The following is a 27344-nucleotide window of genomic DNA, read 5'->3' as shown; positions in this document are numbered from 1 at the left end:
AAAAAAATGACCTTGAAATGTTTTTACCAACACCCTTAGGGAAAAGGCTTTTCTCACTGGACAAGCTCCAAGTCTAATCAATAAGAACAGCCTTGCAATAGAGGCTTCCGGGAGCGACCAGACAGGTCACATAATGGCAGTTCTGTGGGAATGAGGCTTTCAAGAAGCTCCGACCCCGGCTTGCCCCTCCTGCTGTCTGCCAGGCTGCTGTCTTCCGCTGTGATTGTGGTTGCTGATTTTCAAGGCTATCATGTAGCCAGAGAGAGTGGGGTGGAAATAAGACAAGTTAAATTGCCCCAAAGCTCACTGTCATTATTGAGCTTCAGTCACTTTTCTTGATTGAAACTTCCCAGGTTGCTGCAATCTTCTGGTTAATTTCCAGATTCTGAAAAGTTGGTTCTGATCATTTTTGTCAGTTTTCTTACTGCCTTTCTGGAGGTTGGTTGGAATTATTGAAGGTCCTTTCTCCACTTTTACTGATACCACTCCCTGGGTAACATCTTGACTGTAACTCTGAGAGGGAGACTAAACCAGACCATCCTACAAAGGCGCCCCCAAATTCCTGACCCACAGACACTGAGATGATAAACATCTGTTCTTGAAGTTACTAAGTGTTTGAGTAATTTTTTAGGTAGTGATACCATTTGTAAGGAAATACATATATTTCTCTGCTCTTAAATACATACTAAAGCACACGTTACACAGTGCTCTACATGTTTTTTACTTAGTGAATAGTGGTTTCTTTCTTATTTCTTTTTTTTAAAAATTTATTTGGCTGCATCGAACCTTAGTTGCATCATGCAGGATCTTTCGCTGTGGCACACGGACTCTACTTGTGGCGCATGTGCTTTGGTAGTTACGGCGTGATGACTCAGCTGCCCTGTGGCATGTGGCATCTTAGCTCCCCGACTAGGGATCGAACCAGTGACTCCTGCATTGCAAGGGGGATTCTTAACCACTGGACCACAAGGCAAGTGTCCCCATTTCTTTTTTATGGCTCTCTGAGATACTGTGTATGCATTTGACCAGTAACTTATGATGGATATCTGTCTCCACTCACTCAATGATGTATATTAAGACTGTATCAAGTCTTCTGCTCTTTTAAATAATGCTGGATTGTGGTAGTTTTCTTTCTGGCACATGTGTTAAGTTTTCAAATGGACTTGACTCTGCCACATATGTTATATAGGAGCTGGCAGAGGCTTGATGACAAAGAGATCTCTTCCTAGCCTTTCCTGCACCAGAGACAGGCTTCCACATGTGGCAGGCTATGTCATAAGTTGACGTCCTTGCAGACAGGCTGACATAGACTTGTCTGGCTTGAGGAAACTGTCTGCTGAAGGGTGTTCCTCCATTCCTGTGATGGATTTCAAGAAAAAAAAACAAACATAATGCTGGGATGAATAGTCTTATTTATTCAAGATTTCTGTTATGGGTAGAAAATTCCCATTTCTAGTTTCGTGTTTGCCCTCTATAACCTGGGCTTTTACATTTTGTTTCCATAGAAATGAAAAACCTGAATGAATCTAGTATTCTACCACAGGACAGGCAGTTATCTCACTGAACAGGAAGTCTAGAGTTTTGAGGGTTCCAGGGCTGGTTGATAACACTGAAAACCCAGGTCCTTCAGCATTCTCTCTGTTGGAGGTGGCTTCATCCTTGAACTAGGAACAACATGGCTGCGACAGTGCTGGGTGTCACATCCAGACCCAACCCACCTAGAGAGAGGAGAGAGAGAGAGAAAGAGAGATACTCTTTCTGTGGCTCTCTGGCGGGAGTTAGAACTTGATTCACAGTCATTCTTGCGGATTTCTCTCTATGGCTTCCTGAGCAGGATAGGGTCACCTGTCCATTGCTGAAACCCTTACTGATAGATGCAGGGTAAGCATTCGGTGTGGGAGGCAACCTCAGTATCCGTGAAGCAGAGGTGGTGGCCTTCCTGCAGGCAGTGAGAGTTAGCATTAAACCTGAACTTGGAGCTTTGTTCTAAGGTCTTTATGTCACAGGTGTTGTTCAGTCACTCAGTCGTGTCCAACACTTTGCAACCCCATATGGGCTGTAGCATTGCCAGGCTTCCCTGTCCTTCACTGTTCCTGGAGCTCGCTCAAACTCATGTCCATTGAGTCAATGATGATATCCAACCGTCTCATCCTCTGTCGTCCTCTTCTGCCCTCCATCTTTCTCAGCATCAGGGTCTTTTCCAATAAGTCGGCCCTTCCCATCAGGTGGCCAAAGTATTGGAGCTTCAGCTTCAGCATCAGTCCTTCCAATGAATATTCAGGACTGATTTCCTTTAGGATTGACTGGTTTGATCTCCTTGCAGTCCAAGGGACTCTCAAGAGTCTTCTCCAACACCATAGTTCAAAAGCATCAATTCTTTGGCTCTCAGCCTTAGTTATGGTCCAACTCTCACATCCATACATGACTACAGGAAAAACCATAGCTTAGACTAAATGGCAACCCACTCCAGTACTCTTGCCTGGAAAATCCCATGGACTGAGGAGCCTGGTAGGCTGTAATCCATGGGGTCACAAAGAGTTGGACACGACTGAGCGACTTCACTTTCTTTCTTTTCTTTCTTTCTTGACTATATGAACCTTTGTTGGCAGAGTAATGTCTCTGCTTTTTTTTTAATATGCTGTCTAGGTTTGTCATGGCTTCCCTTCCAAGGAACAAGCATCTTTTAATTTCATGGCTGCTGTCACCATCCACAGTGATTTTGGAGCCCAAGAAAATAAAGTCTGTCACTGTTTCCATTGTTTCCCCATCTATTTGCCATGACGTGATGGGACTGGATGCCATGATCTTTTTTTTTTTTAATGTTGAGTTTTAAGCCACCTTTTTCACTTTCATCTTTCACTTTCATCAAGAGACTATTTTGTTCCTCTTTGCTTTCTGTCATAAAGGTGGTGTTATCTGCATATCTGAGGTTATTGATATTTCTCCCGGCAATCTTGATTCCAGTTTGTGCTTTACCCAGCCTGGCATTTCGCATGATGTACTCTGCATATAAGTTAAATAAGCAGGGTGACAATATGTAGCCTTGACGTACTCCGTTCCTGATTTGGAACCAGTCTGTTGTTCCATGTCTGGTTCTACCTGTTGCTTCTTGACCTGCATACAGGTTTCTTGGGAGGCAGGTAAGGTGGCCTGGTGTTCCCATCTCTTTAAGAATCCACATCAATCTTGTTCTGTTTTCCCTTTAACTGCCAGGAAACTCTAAGCTAAACTTGCTCCTACTTGGAGCAATTATGGGACATTCTGGCATGTTTTACCCTCCCATTAGCTTTTTTTATCTTCATTTTTTAATTGTGTGTGAAATTTCTGGAAACTATACATTCTTGGAGTGGAGCTTATTGAAAATAGTATTTTTAATTTTCAGGTTTTAAAAGTTTATCTTAAGGGAAACTTGAGTCTTTACTTTTTGTAAAATCATTTGGAAGGTAAATCTTTTTTTTTTTTTTTCTCTTCCAAAATCATTTTCTTTTTGAGAGCTCCACCACCTGCAGGTCTGTGGCCACATCACTAGGTACCTGGGGATATTTTGAGCTGAACAATGGAGTGAGAGACCAGTGCCTCATGTGAAGCCAATCTCTGTCCAGAAGGAAATATATTCTTAATATATGAAAATGCTCAGATAAATTCTTATTATTTCTATTATTAAAAACACTGCCTAGTCCGCCCTCCGTGAGTGACTCGCACTCGGGCCCCCTCTCAGTCTCGGGGACCAGAAGCAACCGACGAAGCTGCCTTGATCCTCCCCACGCCGCCTCCTGCATTGTTCTCGGCCTGCAGTGTTGTTTTTGGCCCCTGAGTTAATGCTATTGCTTCCTGACGGCTGAGTGTGTTTCCTCCTTTTCTCGGTTTTAAATAGGATCTTTTCCACGGGACAAGAATGGGGCCTTTCAGCTGGGGTCTGAGGCGCTGGTGAAATGGGGGTGACAGGAAATGGGAAGGGTGGCTTGTGAGAACACCATGTTGCAGGGCCCTTCATTCTACAAAGAGAGTATCTATTAAACCTTTTCAGAATCAGCGTGCTGGGCCCAGACCGCTGAAGGGCAGGCTCTGGGCAGCAGGTCGGGGGCCAGGAGGCGGCCTGTCCAGCCAGCTGCTGGCAGTGCCCAGGCTGCCGGTGCGCTGTCCCTGCTGTGAGAGGTCTCGTTTTCTGGTGCACAGGCCTTGCGGGAGGAGCAAAGACGAGCTTTTCTCTCGTGACGTGAGCCATGACCGTGTCAGTGGAGTGAAAGGGCTTCTAACTGTGTGCACGTGATGGTTCCTGACTTTCCAAAATTTCCTCTTTTTATAGCAGGATGAGCCAAATTGTTCAAAGTTTATTCAGCTTCTTCCTGAGCTTGTTGTGAGCCGATGGTTTTAATAACTCCTTTCCCTATTGTTTCTGATCCCGATCCTTGGGGACAAGGTTTCCTTGTGACTCAGAAGCCCGTTCTTCCACATCTAGTTATTTCTTTGAAGAAAATGGGGGAGCAAGACTGCTTCCTACTTTCCATTGACCTTTTTCTCCCCTTGCTGGAAAGGTTCAGCTCAAACAAGATGGGCAGACAGACCTTTTCCTCTGCTCCTGGGCCTCTCTCTGCTCTCGAGAAGACACAGGCAGCGCCCACTCACCACTTTCCATTCCTGCCGAGTCCTCTGTGGGGCTCAGGCAGGAGGTGGAAGGTGTGGAACACGGTTATTGCTCTGCTCTCCCTCACCTTGGAGTGCCCGAGGGCTCAGACCTCACCTGCGGCCGCCCCAGGGACCCCAGCAGCAGGGATTAGAGCTACGCCCTCCGTCTGCCCCCTCCCCGCCTTGCCCCTGACTGCTCCAAGCTTGTGTGGTGTCCACAGAATTAAACATGAGGTAGGCTTCACTGCAGAGTCCAGAGTCCACCTCCAGCTGCCTCCCTCCTCTGGTGTCCACAGGCCCTCAGTGGTCACATCCCCGTCTGGACTAGTGGTTCCCCTCTCGAATCCTGGTTATGGACTCACACCACCTCCTCCGTCATTCAGATTTCAGACCTTGGAGTTATAGGAATAACCACAGGTATTAGGTTTAGAGAAACCCAGAAAAGCACAAGGCTGGCGGTGAGGCCCCAGTGACCCCCGCCTCCAAAGACAGCCCGCACCTCCACAGCAGCCCCTGCCTCCAGAGACAGCCCCACAGAAGTGCCAGTGCATTTCCTTCCTTCTAGTTTCTTCTTCCTAATCACATGTATCTTCTCCTCTCCCTCCAAAATGGGTCATTCCATATTCTTCAATGAATTTGCACTGAGGTTGTCCTGTTTCCTTGATTTACTAAATCATTTTTTAGTGACCGCAAACAACTCCGTTTTGGAATCACACCAAACTTTTCTTCTCAACAGTCCCCTTGCTGGGCATTTTGACTGTTCCCAGTTTCTAACTTATAAATAGCTGTGGTTACTCCCTTGAGGTTTCCCTGTGGTCCCCATCTCGCTGGTTGTTGCTTGAGTTAGTGCCATGTTCCAGCTTCCCCCTCCCTCTCCACCCCGTCCCGGCTTTGGCCCAGGGGCCAATTGCCTTGTCTCTTAAACTTGGGTGAAATTAGCAGGGTTTTATTGTTCTGAAATAAACTTTGTATTTTATATCATGCCTTTTCCATTGTTAGATGATAAGGATTTTTTTCATGTTTTTTTTCTAATGCTTTTAAGTTTAATTTTCACTTCTATAATTAAAAAAAAAAATTGGCTGCATGGGGTCTTGGTTGTGGCATGCAGGATCTTTGATCTTTAGTTGTGGCATGCAAACTCTTAGTTGTGGCATGTGGGATCTAGTTCCCAGAGCAGGGATTAAACATGGGCCCCTGCATTAGGCGCATGGAGTCTTAACCACTGGACCAGCAGTTGTGGTTCACTTGGTAAGTCGTTCTGACTCTTTGCAACTCCATGGACGGCAGCACACCAGCCTTTCCTGTCCTCCACCATCTCATGGAACTTGCTCAAACTCATGTCCACTGAGTTGGTGATGCCATCCAACCATCTCATTTTCACTTCTGAAGCATGGGCACACCAAGAATCTCTTTCTCAGATAGCTACGTAGTCTCATCCTCACAACATTTATGGAATAAATCCATCTTCCCTCCAATGGTGTGAAGCAGCACCTGTACTATTCTACTAAACTCCTGCGTCTGTTCTGATATATTCCTGGCTCTATTCAGTTTTATTTATTCATCTAAGTAGGGGTCAGTGTCTCAGTGTTTTAATCATGGCGGCTTTTTGTGTTTTCATGTCTTAGGCTAGTCCTCTCTCTTCACTCATCATTTTCAGAGTGTTCCTGATTTCCCTTCATATGACAGATTAGCATGAGATTGACAACTACATTAAAAAGATTTTGAATCCATAGGATAAGTTAGGGAGAAATTGACAGTTTTACAAAATTAACTCATCCTGAAAGTAGGGTTTGACTTTTCATTTATTCAGATCTTTTATATTCCTCAGAAGCACTGTTCAGAACTCACATATGGACACAGAGTGACCCCTGGTCCCCACAGGCAATCCATGTCACTTGTTCCGTGTGTGCATAACCAGAGATTTTGTTTATGTAGTATTTAAACAAATGCTAGCATGTATGAATATTGTTCTGTTATGTCCTTTTCCTACATTTTAATATATCTTGGCAATCTCTCCATATTAGCACATGAAGAACCGTCTCATTCCTTTTTGTACCTAAAAAAAGCATAAGATTTTATTGCAGGGACAAACCATCATTTATTTACTCACCCTTCTTAAATCATAGACATTTAGTGTTTTCAATCTTTTACTATTGCAAGCAGGGCTGTCATAAACAACTCTGTATATGAATCATTTCCCACACATGAGTATATCTTTGGGGCTTTCCTGGTGGCTCAGATGGTAAAGAATCTGCCTGCAACGTGAGAGACCTGGGTTCGAATCCTGGTCAGAAAGATCCCCTGGAGAAGAGAATGACTACCCACTCCAGTATTCTTGCCTGGAGAAAATCCCATGGACAGAGGATCCTGGTGGGCTACCATTCGTGGGGTCACAGAGTTGGACACAGAGTTGGAGCATGGCTTTAGGAAGGTGTTTCTGGAAGTGGAACTGCTCGGCCACAATGCACCTGTAGTTGTGATCCGGGCACACTCGGCAGAGGTTGTACTGGTTTACACTCGCCGCCAACGTGTAAGAGTGCCTGTGTCTACACTCTACCAACACTGTCTCTTTTGTTTACTAATCTTAAAAGTGAGAAATATCTCAAATTGGTGCTACTTTGCATTTCAGTCACTATCAGTGAGACTTAGCATAAACTGGAATCTTTTTATATTTTTTCTATGAACTTTCTGTTCATATCATTTTCCTATTTTTTCCTACTATTTACTTATTAAGCTCACAAAAATTGGTATTTTTGGAAGTACACTTTTCGTAAAATGAATTAGAAACATTTTGTTTCTTTTGATTTATTGTGGTTGGTATCTAGAATATTTTTATAGCTGAGCTCATTACTGTTTTTTTCATATGGCTTCCCAGTTAGACTTTCTCTACTTAAAATATTCTCCTAGCCTTCTAATCACCAGGCATGGTGACCACATTAAAAAAAAAAAAGATGATGAAATATTTCAACATTTAGAAGAGTATAGTGATACATTTTTAAAATACAGATATACCCGTCACCAGGTCTTCCCAAGCAGTGCTAGTGGTAAAGAACCGTCCTGCCAATGCAGGAGATGTAAAAGATCCCTGGGTTGGGATGATCTGGAGGAGAGCATGGCAACCCACTCCAGGATTCTTGCCTGAAGAATCTCATGGACAGAGGAGCCTGGTGGGCTACAGTCCATGGGTCACAAAGAGTCGGACACAACTAAAGCAACTTAGCATGCAGCACATACCCATCACCAGAATTAATGTTAATATTTTGCCATGTCTGCTTTAGATTTCTTTGCTTGGAACGTCTCTCCAGTAACAGTGCCTCCCCTGCCCCTGAGGTCACCGCCTTTGTGAAGTTGCAATGTGTCCTTCTGGTCATGGTCGGGGGCCTTGATTTTGAGACTGCAGAACCCCCTCAGGCTAGCCGCAATGGAAGGGACTTATCAGAACTCGACTGAGTTTCCTGGAAAGTCTCCCTAAAATACAGATCAGGTCTTGGGCTGAGTCAGTGCTGTGCCCCAGAGCCTCCTGCTTCCACTGCAGTCAACGCTGCCAGTGGGGAGAATGCAAAGTCAACAGCTCTTCACATGTTCTCCGTTTATGACGTGATTCTTTTAATGTCGGATGCACAGCACAGCATGAGGGATCTTAGTTCCCTGATCAGGGAGAGAACCTGCAGCCCTTGCAGTGGAAGCACAGAGTCCTAACCACTGGACCGCCAGGGAAGTCCCTGTGAAACATTTCTACATAGAGCCTTGCACATTTGCATCTGATGCGCATGTATGTGCTACGTCGCTTCACTCATGTCCAGCTCTTTGCAACCCTGTGGACATTCGCCCTCCAGGCTCCTCTGTCCTTGGGATTCTCCAGGCAAGAATGCTGGAGTGGGTTGCCATCCCCTCCTCCAGGGGCTCTTTCGGACCCAGGGATCCAACACTCCTCTCTTACATCTCCTGCATTGGCAGGTGGGTTCTTTACTGGGAAGCCCTTGCATCTTACGGGGGAACCTAAGGGAGTGTGGAGGGAAAAGCAGTTGCTTTTCTAGTTTGTGTCTACACCGGGAGCTTGGTGTCACACAAGCCGAATCACGGCATTGGTAAACTTCCTGAACATTTTAATGCTCCTACTGTTCATTTTTCCATGAGCAATGAAGTATTGTTTCGGGTATTCAAAAAATTGATGCAAATGGTATCATACTGCAACTTAGCCTTTTCTGTCAATATTCTTAAGCCTTTCCCTGTTGACATCTGCAGCTCTGCTTCATTCTTTTCAACTGCTGTGTATTGTATGTGTATTAGTTATTTGTTATTGTGTAACTAATTATCCTAAAATTTACTGGCAAGGAACAGCGTTTACCATCTCCCCATTTCTGTGGGTAGGAACCTGGCTGTGGCTGAGGTGGTCCTCTGGCCCACGGTCTCAAGTGTCTGCTGCAGCTGTGGTCTCATCCGAAGGCCCAGCTGTGGCAGAATCTGCCCCCAGCACACTCTCGTGTTTGCTGGCACATGACTCTGTGGTGGCCATGGGCTGAAGGCTGGCTTCTTTGCCATGTAGGCCTCTCCACAGGGCAGCTCACAACATGGCAGCTTGCCTCATCAGAGCAAGCAGATAAGAACAAGAGAGTGTGCAGGGTGGGTATCACCATCTGTAATGAATTGTGGTTTAGTCACCCAATGTGTCTGGCTCTTTTGCAACCCCATGAACTAATGCCCACCATGATCTGTCCATGGGATTTCTCATGCAAGAATACTGGAGTGGGTTCCTATTTCCTCCTGCAGGAGATCTTCCCAACTCAGGGAATGAAGCCTCATCTCCTGCTTGGCAGGCAGATTCTTTACCACTGAGCCTCCTGGGAAGCCCAGCAGGTTGAATAATCTCCCCCCAAATTCAAATACCTTGAAACCTCAGAATGTGACCTGTTTCTCCCCCACAACTATACCGACTTAATTTTGTCTGGATGTTTACCAATCTGTGCTTATCACTGCTTTCTATAGATAACCCACCTCCTCTTTCTGAACTCTTTAAAGAGGTAAATGTTTCAGCAGTTTTTTTCCCATAGTGTTCTGTTTATGATTAACATATGTGCACACCTGGAATAATCTTTATTTACCTTCACTCCTGAACAGTAGTTTGGTATGTAACTCTAGGCTGACAGTTTCCTTCAGTATTTTGAAACACTATTCCCTATTGTTGCAAATAAGAATTCGGACGGCAGTAGAGTGCCGTCCCTCTGTCAGTGATCTGTCTGTCCTCACAGGCGTCCGGTTTTTCTCTTGAAGCTGAACTCCGCGTTTTCACGGTGCTGTGTCATCCTATCTGAGGTCTGATGTGCCCTGTAACCTGAGGAGTTGGCTTGTCAGGTCTGGAGGGACTCCCAGGCGTTCTCTGGATAGTGCTTCTCCCCACTTCTCCTCCCCCAGATCACCTAATTTAGACAAAGTTTGGAGCATCTCATTCTACCCTCCATATTTTAACATTGCTTTCACATTTTCCATTTTTAATCTCTGTGCTACACATTGAGTCATTTCCTTAAATCTTCCAATTGGCTACTTCTCTCTTTAGTTATGTCTGGTTTTCTGTTAAACCCACGCAGAAGTTTTCCATTTGTTTTAATGACTATGGTCTTCATGCCTAGAATGTCTCTTTGGTTCTTTTTCAGATTTTTTTTTTTCCAGAACTACCTTGGTTTACCTTATGGTTTTCATTGCTTCTTTCATTGCTTCAAGCATGTTAAGTGCTTTCGTCCTAGAGTCTCTTGCTGATTATTCCATCTCTGCCTCATGATGTTTGAGTTCCTCACGGGATCACTCTCTTTTCTTTCCTAGAGGGGAGAGGGCTTTCTTCCCACGTCAGTCAACAGTTACCAACTTGGGTCGTCTGTCTCCACACAGGAAAAGGGGGGATTTGTTTCCTTAGACAGAGAGACCCCTCAGGGGCTGGCCTTGTCAGACCTCCAGAGTGCCCTGACATCTTGAATGGCCATCAGGAACCCGGGACCATCCCTGGGAAGCCCCTCTGCCAGTCCTCCAGGGCACATGACCTCTCTGAATGGGCACCTAGTGGTGAATTAAAGGTATCTCTGAGAATTCTTCAACATATTCTGGCCCTTTGTGATCTGAGAAAGTCATTTAACTATTTATTTCTTCTGTTAAAAAAAAAAAAGGTATCTTCTTTATATATATGTAGAAGAAGATAAAGTATTTTAACTATAAGACTTCAAAGAAAAGGTGACATATGTTTTCTTTAAAACAAATAGTTTAATTTCATTTTTATCTGTAAAAACATACAAGTTTAAAAGGAAACAGCAAGAACTTTGACATGTCATCGTGTCATTTTTTTTTTTAAACGATACTAGAACTTGTTCAAAATGTGAAGATACAGAACTGTTATAAATTTCTGGAATCAAAGACTCCAAATACAGATGAAAACATATTAGTTATAAAATGTCAATTCACGAAATATTCCATTTTCTCTGTTTTTTATCGGGAATATTCTATAGAAACACTGTATACAAAATAAGGCAGACTTTTGGAAATTCAAGTATAAAATTTTTAGGAAAAATAAGTGTGAAGTCCAACTTCTTTCACTTTGGGGAGCTGCCCACAGAGCCTCACCTTGGGGAGCTGCCTGCAGAGCCAGTGTTGGCACTTTGGCTGCTGCACAGAAGAGCCCTTTCGAACTCTTCTGGGGTCACTAGTTGTTTTTCAGTCACTCAGTTGTGTCTGACTCTCTGCGACCCTATGGACTGCAGCATGTCAGACGTCCCTGTCCTTCACTATCTCCTGGAGCTTGCTCAAACTCGTGTCCATCAGGTCAGTGATGCCATCCAACCATCTTGTCCTCTGTCATCCCCTTCTCCTCCTGCCTTCAATCTTTCCCAGCATCAGATTCTTTTCTAATGAGTCTGCTCTTCGCATCAGGTGGCCAAAGTATTGGAGCTTCAGCTTCAGTATCAGTCCTTCCAATGATTATTCAGGACTGATTTCCTTTAGGGTTGACTGGTTTGATCTTGCTGTCCCAGGGACTCTCAAGAGTCTTCTCCAGCACCACAGTTCAAAAGCATCAGTTCTTCAGCACTCAGCTTTCTTTCTGGTCCAATTCTCACCGTCTGTACATGACTACTGGGAAAACCATAGCTTTGACTATACAGACCTTTGTTGGCAAAGTAATGTCTCTGCTTTATAATACACCATATAGGTTTGTCATAGCTTTTCTTCCAAGGAGCAAGTGTCTTTTAATTTCATGGCTGCCGTCACCATCTGCAGTGATTTTGGAGCCCAAGAAAATAAAGTCTGTCACTGTTTCCACATTTTCCCATTACTTTGCCATGAAGTGATGGGACTGGATGCCGTGGTCTTAGTTTTTTTTAATGTTAAGTTTTAAGCCAGCTTTTTCACTCTCCCCTTCCACTTTCATCAAGAGGCTCTTTAGTTCCTTTTCACTTTCTGCCATAAGGGGGACATCATCTGCACATTTGAGGTTATCCATATTTCTCCCAGCAGTCTTGATTCCAGCTTGTGCTTCATCCAGCCTGGCATTTCACATGATGTACTCCGCATATAAGTTAAATAAGTAGGGTGACAATATACAGCCCTTAACATATTCCTTTCCCAATTTTGAAGCAGTCTGTTGTTCCATGTCTGGTTCTACCCGTTGCTTCTTGACCTGCATACAGATTTCTCAGGAGGCAGGGAAGGTAGTCTGATATTCCCATCTCTTTAAGAATTTTTCACAGTTTGTTGTGATCCACACAGTCAAAGGCTTTAGTGTAGTCAACAAAGCAGATGTTTTTCTGGAATTCTCTTGCTTTTTCTATGATCCAATGGATGTTGGCAATTTGATCTCTGGTTCCTCTGCCTTTTCTAAATCCAGCTTGAACATCTGTAAGTTCTTGGTTCACGTACTGTTGAAGCCTAGCTTGGAGAATTTTGAGCATTACTTTGCTACCATGTGAAATGAGTACAATTGTGTGGTAGTTTGAACATTCTTTGGCATTGCCTTTCTTTGGGATTGCAATAATAATATACCTTTTCCAGTTCTGTGACCACTGCTGAGGTTTCCAAATTTGCTGGCTTATTGAGTGCAGCACTTTCACAGCATCATCTTTTAGGATTTGAAATAGCTCAGCTCGAATTCCATCACCTCTACTAGCTTTGTTCATAGTGATGCTTCCTAAGGCCCACTTGATTTCGCATTCCAGGATGTCTGGCTCTAGTGAGTGATCACACCATCATGGTTATCTGGGTTATTAAGATCTTTCTTGTATAGTTCTTTTGTATATACTTGCCACCTCTTCATAATATCTTCTGTTTGGATATCTTAATCTTTTTCTGTTAGGTCCATTCCATCTCTGTCCTTTATTATGCTGATCTTTGCATGAAATGTTCCTTGTTATCTCTAATTTTCTTGAAAAGATTTCTAGTCTTTTCCATTTTACTGTTTTTCTCTATTTCTTTGCACTGTTCACTTAGGAAGGCTTTCTTATCTCTCCTTGCTTTTCTTTGGAACTCTGCATTCAGATGGGTGTATCTTTCCCTTTCACTTCTCTTCTCTTCTCAACTATTTGTAAGGCCTCCTCAGACAGCCATTGTGCCTTTTTGGATTTCAAAACAGTTTTCCCAATTAACATCAATCAAAAAAGCCTAACATACACAAATAATTCCTTTTTTTTTTTGCATTAAAAATTTTTTTTTACTTATTTTTTAAAAAATTTATTTTAGTTGAAGGCTAATTACTTTACAATATTGTAGTGGTTTTTGCCATAAATTGATATGAATCAGCCATGGGTTTACATGTGTTCCCCATCCTGAATCCCCCCTCCCACCTCCCTCCCCATCCCACCCCTCAGGGTTGTCCCAGTGCACCAGCTCCGAGCACCCTGTCTCATGCTTCGAACCTGGACTGGTGATCTGTTTCATATGAACCTGGTCTGGTGATCTGTTTCATATATGATAATATACATGTTTCAATGCTATTCTCTCAGATCATCCCACCCTTGCCTTTTCCCACAGAGTCCAAAAGACTATTCTATGCATCTGTGTCTCTTTTGCTGTCTCGCATATAGGGTTATTGTTACCATCTTTCTAAATTCCATATATATGTGTTAGTATACAGTATTGATGGTTTTTCTTTCTGGCTTACTTCACTCTGTATAATAGGCTCCAGTTTCATCCACCTCACTAGAACTGATTCTAATGTATTCTTTTTAATGGCTGAGTAATATTCCATTGTGTATATGTACCACAGCTTTCTTATCCATTTGTCTGCTGATGGACATCTAGGTTGATTCCATGTCCTGGCTATTATAAACAGTGCTATGATGAACACTGGGGTACACGTAACATACACAAATATTTCTATAGTGCAATAAAAATGTATCATTTATTTTACATTTGCATTATGAAAATAAGTCTATACACCAAGTGATGCGTATTTTTAACGACTATGAATCATGTAAATTTGGTCATGGTATCTAAAGTTGGCTTTGGCTTTGAAGTATTTTTAAATTCATAGAAAATAGTGAACTTCTAATAAAATAAATAAAACATTTTAATAATTGATATTAATAATCAACTTCAGAATTTGTCTTTTTCATTTGCCATTTAATTTTAAAAGAGAAGTCACTTTCAGTAGTGTTCCAAAGTGAGTGATTGCACCTTCTATCATGTGGAAAAGATCCGATTGCCATTAGCTGTTCCTAAGTGCTGAACATAATCGAGAGCAACTGCAACAAGGCATTCTCTGTCACTGGCAGAAACTCCTTTAGCGTCCTTGGCTGGGCCTCGCGAGCTCAGGTTTGGACAGACGGATGCTGATGCAAGCCGTGTTCTCTGAGACTCTGCGGAGCCCTGGTAGCAGGCTGGCGCAGTGAGTGAAGGAAGCCTCACTCTACGGCAATGGCATCATGTGGTTCGGGAAGGTGATCCTGGGTGCTCTCGCAGGCTCTGTGCGTCAGGGGGCTGATTGGCTAATACTGAAAGGAACGCTGGCCGCCCTCCGGAGTCCCCGGTGACCACGGAGTACCACGCTATTCGGGGGGCGGGCGCAGGCTCCGCAGCTTCATGTCGTCCAGTCCTTTCCAGTATTTAAAGTTGTTGTCGAGATGGTGCATTAACTCGGGCAGGTCTACAAAGGCTGCAAGAAAGACGGGAGTGTGGTAAGACTGCACCTTCCCGGGGTGCACATGCAGGCTCTCTAAGGAGAGAGACGGACAGGAGGGGACAGTGCTCCATGCTCGGCAGACATGGCACGGCCCGCAGCCTGGGTAAGCTGAAACCCCAGCTGACAGCTCTGGCGGATGGAGTAAAGGGGCTTGCCGGTTTTGTCACCATTAATCAGCAGCCTGGGGCCTGGGCTGCCTGATCCCGGCCCTGAGCCGCTCTCCTGGGCATCCCATCCCCCTTGCTTGGTCCCGTCCCCTTCCACCTGCAGCACGTGGCACGAGCAGCGAGCTAGTGAAGAAAACATGGGCCGGGAGTGCCCCCGCCTGGTCTTGGCCCAGAAGCAGTGAGCAGAGCCTGCAGTCTGACCGGAGGCCCGAGTGCCTTCCGCCACCTCAGTCCTCCGTCCCCCGCCTCTCGGCACTGAGACCTGGGCTCGTCTCCTGCTGACGGGGTCCGGATTGGACCTGCCTCCCGGCAGGGCCCCTTGCCTCAAAACCCTCTACCTGCCAGGGGGCTCCGCCCGCACTGAGGGCTACGAGGAGGGACGTGCCGCCGTCAGAGACCGGCCTGCCCTCAGTCGGCTACCGGGGGAGGCGGAGAAGCTGGGGGAGCGGACAGCGGACGAACTCCCTCAGAACGGAAGTGGTTTTGAATCCGGGGCTTTTGGCCAGCAGCCCCTTCAGCCCCATGTTCCGTGCTCTCGTCCTTGTGACTGCGACAACAGGTAGCCCTGGAGCCCGGGGCAGCTGAGGAGAAAGAGCAGAGAGCGCCCCGTCCTCCCGGACCTCCTGGACCACGCCTGGCTTCTCCTCGGCCTCTGCATACTGAGCCCCCAAACATACCAGTCAGAACATGCGCTACTTAACGTGGGCTCCCCGTTACTGAGGGAGACACATTCTGCGCATCCTTACCGTCCCAGGCGTCAAACATGTCTGTGATGAAGTAGTCGATGAAGGAGATCTGAGATTTGGGGATGCTGCAGGTATTTCTGTCAAAAACTGGCATCACCACAGGTAAGTCCCGTTGTTTCTCTTCGTCTGTCTGCAAGGCAGAAAATGCCAGAATTGCGAGACCCCAGGACCAGGCTCCACGCCCACCAGGAGCATTCCCTCCACCGGAGCCTCTCCTGCCAGCCCAAAGAGCTCGTGGGAGAAGCCGGTCACAGCGCCAGCCAAGCACCTGGACCCTCCACGACATGTCACGTCATCCCCAAGGGGACCACCCCATCCACATCTTCGGCACCTGAAGCCTCCTGCCGAAGCTCCTGCAGGTGCTGTGTGGAGTTCCTGCAGTGCCTGAGCACACCAGTCTGCCCAGCCGTCGCCCACCTGTGGGCGTGTCAGGGGCCTGAGCCAAGGCCGCAGTGCAGAGTGAGAAACAACCCCCTCCACAGAGAAGGGACAAGTGCCTGCTTCTCACCTCAGGCCAGATTGTTTTATTTTAAAAAGGTCTGAACACCCTTGAGGCAAAAAAGCTCTAGGATGAAGATCTTATGTACTTTGATAGACCCTTCCAGAACATCTTCAGTATTCCAATAATATGTGTACAAAATTGGAAATATAATGAAGATCCTGGTGGGGAGTGGGAGGCAGGTTTATCTTAAAAGATATAAGGGAATTTCTTGTTCTTTGTTTTCATCATGTTGCTTTCACCAAAGGATCCAGGAGAAAGGATGAAGTGATGCCCGGAGGGTGATGATGAAGCAGGGGGTTCTTCCTGGACTGAAGTATGAACTCGGAGGGTTTGAGGGCACCATTGAAATCACTGAAAGTTCCCTGGGGAGTCAGGCAGCCAGGGCTGAGAGTTAAATAGATGATTACCCAAGGGGCGGGATTGAGGGGTCTTGAGTGCAGGACCAAGTAAGGCTGGGACAAGCCTGGCGAGAGGACTGGAGCCATCCCCTGGCTCTGGGGGCACAGCTGTCCTCAGGAGTCCTGGGTCTTTGTTCTGTTGGTCTGAGCAGGCTAGTGAGAAGGTGATGGAAGGGGCAGCTCAACATGGAAGACAGGGAGTTAACACTTAGGAAGCCTGGCGTGGGTGCAGGAGTTGGCTCTCTAGGGGCATACAGCCAGACGGGGGTGGAGATCCTGGGACGAGTGGACCTGGTGACCAGTCCTGGCTTCTCTGGAGGATGGTCAGTGAGAGCAAGGGCTGAGGACGGGAGGTATGCAATGCATTCGGCCATCAACCAGAGCCTGGGTCTGGCGGCTGAGCTCTGTAGGGCTGTGTGAGAGTGAAGGACCTCTGTTAAGCATCTAATACAGGGACCAGAATTCAGGTGTTCCACGGGAGCAAAAGAAGACCTACACTTGGGGCTGGAAGCCTGTCCCCCCAACTTTTATACCTGGAGCTGTCCCCACAGGGCAAACTGGGCAATCCTCCTTGTCCCCCCAGCCGTTCTGCTTCTATTCTGTCTTTTCTGAGGCCTGGCAATCACCAGCAGGGTGGCAGGGACTGGTGAGAAGTTATGGCCACCTCGCCCTGAGCGGTGGGTCCGAGGCCCGAGACGCTGGAAAGAACTGGGCTCCACAGCTAAAGACGGGACAGTGATTCACTACAGCTCTCAACATGCACTCTCCCCTGAAGGACAACAGGTAACCTCTGGAAGTTCTCCCCGGAGGGACCGTTCTGCACGTAGCACCGTGCTGCAGAGATGCGCTTATGCTAGGAGTTGCTGACTGTGTTGGGGACAGTTCCAAGGAAGAGGCCTGGGCTCCCTTGTGCAGGTGGACGGTGCTAGGCTCTGGGTCAGGGGAGAAGCCAGCAGGAGGAGCCACTGCTGTTCCAGGCCTGGGAGCCGAGGCACACAAGCTTGGCTGCAACTGCTCAGGCCAGGCTTTCCTGAGAGGCTGGGCAGAGACCATCTACACCAGCTGTCGGGCCAGGAGCACACCCCAGGAGGTGTGGGAGGCAGGGTCGGGGGCTCTAGGCAGAGCATGAGTACGGAATACTGACACGTCTGGGTTTCTGCTCTCAGGCCAGTGCTGGCTCAGCAGGGTCAGCTCCGTGTGTGTCTCTGCCCTGGTGCATGCGAGGCAAGGGGTGGTGGGTGCAGAGCAGCCTCGGGTTCACAGCCCACTGGCCTGACTGCTCAGAGAGCAGGCCCTGGGGTGGGTTCTCTCCTGACACGCCTTCCCTGGGCAGCTGTTCAGTTAAGAATCCCGCATCTGTGTTCCTGAGGGTAATGAGCTGTGACTTTCTCCTGGGATGCCTTTGTCAGGTTTATGTACCAGGATAATAACAGCTTCAGAAAATGAGTTGGAAAATGTCTCACCTCTGTTTTCTGGTTTAATTTGTAAGACTAGCATTATTTATTCCTTAAATGTTTGACAGAATTCCTCAATGAAATCATTTAGAGTTTTCTTTATTAAAAAAAAATCATGAAAACATTTTGACAAAAAATTTCTTTACTATGGACTTTCTAAGGTTATTACTTAATCATGTCAGGGTAAATTGTATTGACAGTGTTTAAGGAATTCATCCATTTCATCTAAGTGGTCAAATTTATTGTGACATTCCTGATATTAGTCATTTGCATTCTTCTTATTTTAGCTGCGTATTTACCAATTTTGTTAATTTTGTCAAAAAAATCAACTTTTGGCTTTGAAAATTTTTATAATTCTTTTAAATATTTCTTAATTTTTATTTTATGCTGGAGTATAGTTGATTTACAATGCTGTGTCAGGCTCAGGTATACAGCAGAGTGATTCAGTTATACATGTATCTTTTTAAAAAAATTTATTGGGAGTATGGATCACTTTTAATGTATTAGTTTCAGGTGTATAGCAAAATGGATCAGTTATATATATATATCTCCACCCATTTTTAGCTTCTTTTCCCATATAGGTTATTAGAGTATACTGAATGGTGTTCCCTGTGTTATACCGTAGGAGCTTGTCGATTATCTGTTTTATATACAGTAGTATGTATCTGTTAATCCCAAACTCCTAATTTATCCCTCACCCTTGAAGTCTGTGAGTCTGTTTATGTTTTATAAATAAGTTGCTTTGTATCAGTTTTTTAGATTTTGCATAGAAGCCCGATATGATATTAATACTTGTCTATCAGATTTACTTCACTTAGTATGATAATCTCTAGGTTCATCCATGTTGCTATAAATGGCATTGTTTCATTTTTATGGCTAAATAATTTTCCATTTTCTTTTCCATTCCTCTGTCGATGGACATTTAGATTGCATCCATGTCCTGGCTATTATACACAGTGATGCAATGAACATGGGGGTGCATGTATACTTTATGATTTTCTTAGAATATATGCCTAGGAATGGGATTGCTGGATTATATAGTAGCTGTTTTTAGCTTTTTAAGGAACCTCTATACCTCCATAATGACTGTACCAATTTACATTCCACTAACAGTGAAAAAGCTGGCTTAAAGCTTAACATTCAGAAATCTAAGATCATGGCATCTGGTCCCATCACTTCATGGGAAATAGATGGGGGAACAGTGGAAAACAGTGTCAGACTTAATTTTTTTGGGCTCCAAAATCACTGCAGATGGTGATTGCAGCCATGAAATTAAAAGACGCTTACTCCTTGGAAGGAAAGTTATGACTATCCTAGATAGCATATTAAAAAGCAGAGACAACACTTTGTCAACAAAGGTCCATCTAGTCAAGGCTATGGTTTTTCCAGTGGTCATGTATGGATGTGAGAGTTGGACTGTGAAGAAAGCTGAATGCCGAAGAATTGATGCTTTTGAACTGTGGTGTTGGAGAAGACTCTTGAGAGTCCCTTGGAGTGCAAGGAGATCCAACCAGTCCATCCTAAAGGAGATCAGTCCCGGGTGTTCATTGGAAGGACTGATGCTGAAGCTGAAACTCCAATACTTTGGCCACCTCATGCGAAGAGTTGACTCATTGGAAAAGACCCTGATGCTGGCAGGGATTGGGGGCAGGAGGAGAGGGGGCCAACAAGGATGAGACAGTTGGATGGCATCACTGACTCGATGGACATGAGTGTGAGTAAACTCTGGGAGTTGGTGATGGACAGGGAGGCCTGGCGTGCTGTGATTCATGGGTTCGCAAAGAGTTGGACACAACTGAGCAACTGAAGTGAACTGAACAGTGTAGGAGCATTCCCTTTCTCCAAGCCCTCTCCAGAATGTGTTGTTTGGAGACTTTTTGATGAACATTCCTGACTGCTGTGAGGTGGTAAATGATTATACTTTTGATTTCTATTTCTCTAATAATTAGTGATGATGAGCATCTTTTCATGTGCTTTGTGGCTATCTGTATGTCATCTTTGGAGAAATGCCTATTTAGATCTGGCCATCTTTTTATTGGGTTATTTGGGTTTTTCTGATATTGTGCTATATTAGCTATTTGTTTATTTTGGAGATTAATCCTTGTCAATCACTTCATTTGCAAATATTTTCTCCCATTCTGTGGGTTTTCTTTTCATTTTGTTTATGATTTCCTTTGCTGTGCAAAAAGCTTTTAATTAGGTCCCATTTATTTTCATTAATCTAGAAGTGGATCCAAAAAGATATTGCTGTGATTTATGTTAGAGTGTTCTGCCTATGCTTTCCTTTAAGACTTTTTTAGTATCTGGTCTTACATTCAGGTCTTTAACCCACTGAGTTTTGTTTTTGTGTATGGTGTTAACAGTTTTCCCAGCACCACTTACTGAAGAGACTGTCTCTTCTCCACTCTATCTTCTCACCCCCTTTGTCACAGATTAAGGACCACAGGTGTGTGGGTTTATTTCTGGGCTATCTTGTTCCATTGATTTGTATTTCTATTTTTGTGCCAATACCGCACTGTTTTGATGACTATAGGTTCACAATATAGCCTGATGTCAGGGAGACTGATACCTCCAGCCCTGGTTTTCTTTCCTGGGATTGTTTTGGCTATTTGGAGTTTTTTGTGTTTTCATACAAATTTAAAAATTTGTTCCAGTTCTGTGAAAAATGCCATTGGTAATTTGGGAGAGACTGAACTGAATTTGATTGCCTTGGGCAGTATAGTAATTTTGACAGTATTGATTCTTCCAATCCAAGAAAGCCAGAAGCATCCCAGCACTAGAGCCTGCAGGCTGCTGGGTGGGGACAGGTCTCAGTGCCAAAGCGGTGACCTCCAGGAGAGCTCAGCTGAGGAATATACCACAGGGCCTCCACCACTGGTGTTCCGGCCCCTGCAGTGGGCCACAGCTGACCCCCGCCCCCAGGAGACCCTCCAAGACCTGCAAGTAGGTCTGGTTCAGGCTCTTATGGAGTCACTGCTCTGCCCTGGGCCCCAGGGATCATGGAACCTTGTGAGTGCCCTCAAGAGTGGAACCTGTCTCCCCCAGTCCTGTGGCACTCCTGCATTCAAGCCCAGCTGGCCATCAAAGTCAAATGCTCTGGGGGCTCTTCCCCTGATGCCAGACCCCCAGGCTGGGAGCCTAACGTGGGCTCAGACCTCACTCCTGTGGGAGAACCTCTGCAGGTGTGGGATTTGATTACATCATGAAAGCACCCCTCCTGTCTTGTGGTTCTTCTTGGTCTTTGGGTGTACAGTATCTTTCTAGGTAGGTGCCAATCCTTCTTTGATGAGATTGTTCAGCAGTTAGTTGTGATTTTGGTGTTTTCATGAGAGGAGAGGAGCTCAAGTCCTTCTACTCCCCCATTCTTCTCCTCTAATTTTTTCTAGTGTTTCTTTTCTGTTTCATTTTTTGCTCTTACGTTTACTTACTTTGGGTTTACTTTGTCTCTTTCTAGTTTCTTAAACTGAAACCTAAGATGTTAACTTTAGGGCTTTTCCTCTAATTATAAATGTCCCTCTGATCCCTGTTTTGCTTGCATCACACAATTTTAATATACTTTGATTAATCCTTTATCTGAACCATGGACTATTTAGAAATGTATTGTCAGTTTCTGAATATTTGGTGTTTACCTAGGTACCTTATTGTTACCAATTTCTGATTTAATTCCACTGTGCCTAGAGAATAGATTCTGTATGATTTCAATTATGTTAAATTTACTGAATCTTTTCTGAGACCCAGCATGATGCATATTGGTGAACATATCAGTGTCCTTAATAAATATTCTGTAGACATGTGATACAGTGTTTTACAAACATTAAGTAAGGTAAGGTGGTTGACAGTGTTGTTGGGATTATGTGTTTTTACTAATATTTTAATCTGGTTGTCCTATCAATTGCTGAAAGGGGGTATTAAAATCTCCAACCATGTTGTACCTGTCTCATTTATTTTGAAGCTCTGTTATTAGCTACACATACACTTATGTTTATGTCTTCCTATAGGATTTTTTATCATTATGAAGTGTCTCACTTTATGTTGTCTGAGATTAATATAGCCATTCTAATGTTTATATTTACAGTTTCCATGGTATATCTCTTTCCACCCGTTCACTTTACCCCTCTCTGTTCTTTATAATTTAAGTGGGTCTTTTGTAGACTGCATGTAGTTGGGATTATTTTTTCAAGATCCATCCTGCCTTGGAGTGTTTAGTTCACTAAGTTTAAGTAAGTATTGATGATTAGAGTTGGAGCTGCCATTTGACTGTTTTTTCTATTATTATTCTTGTTTTCTCCTATTGCCTTTTTATAATTTAAAAAATTTTAGAATTCCATTATAATCATATATCTATCTATTAGCTTTTAAGGTACACTGATTGCTCTAGGGATTACTAAGTACCTTTTGGGATTACTAAATATATCCTTCACTTCTCAGTCTACTGAGCTAATATTATAACACTTAATGTAATATGTAGAAACCTTGGATTCAGGTAGGTCCATTTTACTTTCTGCCATCCTTTATGCTATAGTTGCCATATAGCTTATGGTTTATATATTATATCCTTTACAATTCAGTGTTATAACTTGTGCTTAAAATAGTCCTATGTATTTAGAGACATTCCAAGAAGGAAAAAAACTTTTATAGTTACCCAGCTGTTTATCATTTTTTAAAGTGTTTTTATCTTTTTATTTTTACTGAGGAATTTGATACACAGCATTATATTAGTTTCAGATGTACAATATAATGATTCAAATTTTTCATATATTGCAAGATGATTACCACCATAAATCTACTTAACATGTCACTATATATAATTACAAAATTTGTCCTATAATTACAACTTTGAACATCTATTCTCTTAGTAATACAGTACTGCATATTTGAAAGTTGCTAACTACAGTTCCCATGCTGTACATTACAACCCCATGACTTCTTTGACTCCCTTTAACCATCCTGCATCCACTCAGCTAGCAACCACAAATTTGTTCTAAGATTCCACATATAAGTTAGATGATATAATAGTTGTCTTTTTCTATTTCACTTAGCATAAACCACTTAAGGTCCATCCATGTTGTCCCAAATGGCAAGATTCATTCTTTTTAATGGCTAAATAATATCCCATTATGTGTACACATACATACCCACATCATCTTACTCACTGACCTATCAATGGATGTTTAGATTGCTTCCAACTTGGCTATTGCAAGTAGTGCTGCAGTGAACGTGGAGTGCATGTATCTTTTGGGGGTGGTTAGTGCTTTTGTTTTCTTTGGATAAATACCCAGAAGTAGAATTACTGGATCACATGGTAGTTCTATTTTTAATTTTTTGAGGCATCTCCATAGTGGCTGCACCAATTTACATTCCCACCAACAGTTCACAAGGGCTCTCTCTTCTCCACATCCTTGACGATACTTATCTTCTTGATAATAGCCATTCTAACAGATGTGAAGTGCTATCGCATGGTCTTGTTATTTACCATTTTCAGTGCTACTCTCTCAATTTGTCCCACCCTCTCCTTCCCCACGTGTCCACAAGTCTGTTCTCTACATCCGCATCTCTAGTTCTGCCCTGCAGATAGTGCTGTTTTTCTAGATTCAACATATATGCATTAATATACGACATTTTTCTCTTTCTGTCTTACTTCACTCTGTATGTGCCAGTCTCTAGGTTTATCCACCTCATTAGAACTGACAAATTCTTTCCTTTTACATGTAATGGAATATTACTGAAGTGACTGAGCACACACACACCACAACTTCTTTTATCCACTCATGTCAATGGACATCTGGGTTGCTTCCATGTCCTGGCTACCATAAACAGTGCTGCAGTGAATACTGGGGTACATGTAGCTTTTGAGTTATGGTTTTCTCAGGGTATATGCCCAGCAGTGGTATTGCTGGGTCATATGGTAGTTTTACTCCTAGTAATAGTTTAAGAAACCTCCATACTGTTCTCCACAGTGTGATAGTGCTTATTTTGCCTTCATTCTTAAAGGATATTTTCACTGGATACAGAATTTTAGGGTGACAATTTTCTCCTAACAACATTTTTAAGATGTTGTTCCAATGTCTTCTGGCCTCCATAGTTTCTGACAGGAAGTTATTGTAAGTAATATGTCATTTTTCTCTGAGTGATTTCAATTTTGTTTCTATATCTTTGGCTAGTAGCTGCTTGAGTATGACATATCTGGGTATAGGTAGATTTGTTGAGTTTCTTAAATCTGTATGCATGTATCTTTCACTAAATTTGGAAAAATTTTAGCCATTATATATTTCCCCCCCCCCCACCATGAGAATTTTTTTCTACCTAGAGAAACTGGGAGGGGCAGCTAGCAGTGTAATAATATTGTTAAAGTGCTATTAGGAGAAAATGTCAAATATCCATTGAAAATATCTTGTAAGAATGAAGACAAAGGCAAAATAAAGCACATTTTCAAATAAGGGAAAACTAATAAAATTCACTGCCAGTAAGCCTGTAATATAACCAATGTTCTTCAAGGACAGAATTTCATTTAGAACTCCACTTCTAGTTTTAAGTCCATTACTTCCTATGGTCCTTATGGTGTTTCTCTCTTTAACTTGAGGGAACTTCAGAAGCTGCATCTTACCTGAGAGAAATACTCTTCTGAGATGCGTGCGGCCCACTCGATGCACTGCTCCAGGGGCCGGCAGGGGTTGGACACGTCAGCACACTTGATCAGCATCCGTTTGATCAGAGTTCGGTTCTCTGGAGTCCTGAGCATGGTGTTTATGGCTTCTTGATCTTTATCAGTTTCCTAAAGCATGAGGGGAATTCAAAGCAATCAAAATGGGACCCCAGGTACCAAGCCCTGTTTTATTGGTGTGGCCCCACCGTAACCACAGTGAGGCTCTGTCTGGGATCTACGGTTAGGGTCTTTCAAAATAGTGCCGGGGAAGCTGAGGTTGGCCCTCACTCTACAGCGGGGAAAACCAAGGCCCAGTGAGATTCCAGCAGAACCCGGAAGTAGAGTATAGCATTGGAGGCTGGCACATCTGCCTTTCCCCATCTTGACTGTTTCTCACAGTTGCCTTTTCTTTCTATCACTTACTCGCTAAGTACTTAAAGACTGGCTTTATCTTTTATTATTTATATTCATTAAAAAAACAATGTGAACTGAAAAGTGAAACCTTTCTCTGCCCTTATAACAGGCAGTCTTGTGGTCCACCAGGGGCTCTGCTTCTCCCCACCCAGCCCTGGGAGTCCACCATCGGTGTACCACAGTGTGTCCGACACGCTGATGTTCCCTTAACTCTGCCCTCACATTTTATGGTGGACAGAGGACTTAGTCACAGTCTTGTGATCTGCACTCACAAAGTTATCTTGTGGTAGGCATGAAAATCAGTATAATTCAACATTATATTTTACAGATGAGGATGCTGGGACTCCATGAGGTGAAGAGACTCAGCCAGAGGTACCGAACTGACCCAAGATAAGAGCATGAGTCCTGCCTCTAGTCTTGGATTCTATCTCTCCAAAGCAGTACCTGCTATCTGACTCACAGGGAGCCCCTCTGGATATGTAGCCTCAGCCCATGGTGTGAGGGGCCCTCTGCTTACGGGCCCCCTGAAGCAAATTCAGGTTGGAAGAGGGAGTACTGGGTCGAAGACATGAGCAAGCATCTCTTCTTTCTGATTCTGGGCCCATCAAGCAGCTTTCCACAGGAATCAGCCACGTGGTTTCTGTGAGCAGTCACAGTCATTCCCTCTCAGTGGGGACAAGATGGGTAGGGGGGACCCTGAGCCCAGGCTGCCTGGTCTCCTAGAAGGTGACAGAGACCGTGTCCTCAGTGATTCTCCGCATCTCCCACTGCCCACCAGCTTTGTGCTGACCCTTCTCTCTGCAGGTGTGTGACTACTGTTCAGTACTGCCCACCGGGAACTATTTTCTTCCACCAGCAATGACCCACTGGATCCTGGTTCTCAGTCTCTCAGTAAAAATCCAAGTTGTGACAGCAGAGAGGAGGAACATGACTGTCAAGAAGAATGAAGACTCCGCTGAGTCTGCAACTTCCCAGAATGGATGGAGGAAGCCAAGTCTGTGAGGTACGTGGTTTCTTTCTGTGAGGTGGGGTCAGCTGGGGTGTCTGTGCATGGGAGAATGACTGAGTCCTTGGAAAGGGCGTAAAGTCTCTGACAGACTGGAGAACAGGCAAGGGTGAGGAGAGCAGAGTTCTCACCAGGTTTCAGATCAGGTGAGACAGGGACAAGTGTGAAGGGTGATAAACTAGAAAGCCAGGGACAGACAAAAGCCACAGCCAAACAACTAAGCTGCAGCAGTAGAGTTGGAGCTCAAAGGGCTGTCCTCTTAGGAAAAGTCATCTCTGTGCTTGCAAAGACTGGCAGGGGGGTGATGGGGTCGGGGAGGAGGAACGTGGGGTTGGTGGTCGGGCAGACATGGGCCTCAGGGAGAGGGTTCCTGGGAGAGCATGTTCTCCGCGTGCTGCGCTCACACTGAATCGAGCACAACAGGTGCTGTTTATCCAGAGCACAGCTTGTGCCATGTCCTCAGGGTTGTGCCTCGAGGGCTATTGTGCCCATTCGAGACAAGGAAGCGGAGGAAAGCTGAGAACTCAGACTGGCTGCTTTCTCAGCTGTGGGCTCCTGTCTGGGGAAGCAGTTAATGTTCTTCTCTTGCCAGAAAGTTCTTCTGGACTCCATGCCTCAAATCCAACACCAGCACTCTGTGGTCCAAATCCAGGAGCCTCCCCAACCCCCACCCTCCTGTGATACAAACCAGCAGAGGACTGGTGCGGTTGCCCACCAGGCAGTGGCTTGCGAGAGACCTCATGGCTCCAACTGACCCCAAGATGCTCAGAGGAGGGGAACGGGGCACCTGCTGAAATATGGCGCAGTAATGGCCCACCTGTCTATCATTAAGTCCCTTCAGAATTGTCATGTTTTTTCTTGTATGTCTTGCCAAGTCTTTGTACTTTAATTTCCATTGGTTAAAAAATTATTTATATGCAGTGAGCCCAGTGCGGGGATTATAATACTCATGATCTCTTAAGCCCAGGTTTCCCCACAACACGTAGGAGGAAGGGCCCTAAACACAGCCTCCATTTGCAGTCAGCTCACTTACCCCATCTTCTTCTAATGCTACCAAGGGCTTGTTGATGATGTTGACAAATTTGTTGACGTGCTCAAAGTGCTTTGTCATTTCTGTGGCTAAGACCATGTCGATGATACCCTGGCGCAGCGTCTGGTAGTCATTCCTGTTCAGACAACAAACGAGAGGCTGCTGCTGATTACTGATCCAGACCAGACAGGTGCTCCTGAAAACC

The 27344-nt window shown here is 44.5% G+C and overlaps 1 protein-coding gene and 1 non-coding gene across 3 annotated transcripts in view; one reads left to right on the top strand and one right to left on the bottom strand.

Annotated features, from left to right (window-relative positions):
* Positions 1-1114: 1114 nt before the first annotated feature.
* Positions 1115-1262, top strand: LOC136147704 (small nucleolar RNA SNORA12). Its single transcript, XR_010659357.1, has one exon. It is a non-coding gene; the product is annotated as a small nucleolar RNA SNORA12 (small nucleolar RNA).
* Positions 1263-13281: 12019 nt separating this feature from the next.
* PDE8A (phosphodiesterase 8A) overlaps positions 13282-27344 on the bottom strand; it is a 145140-nt gene continuing 131077 nt past the window's right edge. For both annotated transcript variants that reach the window (XM_065906398.1, XM_065906397.1), the window contains exons 19-22: positions 27143-27275; positions 24651-24818; positions 15693-15822; positions 13282-14752 (exon numbers count right to left, since the gene is read on the bottom strand). In XM_065906398.1, coding sequence (XP_065762470.1) covers positions 14646-14752; positions 15693-15822; positions 24651-24818; positions 27143-27275 — 538 coding nt within the window. In that variant the 3' untranslated portion in view covers positions 13282-14645. The remainder of the gene's footprint in view (positions 14753-15692; positions 15823-24650; positions 24819-27142; positions 27276-27344) is intronic.

Source organism: Muntiacus reevesi, chromosome 15, assembly GCF_963930625.1.
Source record: "Muntiacus reevesi chromosome 15, mMunRee1.1, whole genome shotgun sequence".
Classification (NCBI taxonomy): domain Eukaryota; kingdom Metazoa; phylum Chordata; class Mammalia; order Artiodactyla; family Cervidae; genus Muntiacus; species Muntiacus reevesi.
Note: the sequence above shows the minus strand (reverse complement) of the source record. Positions and strands in the feature narration are given on the sequence as shown.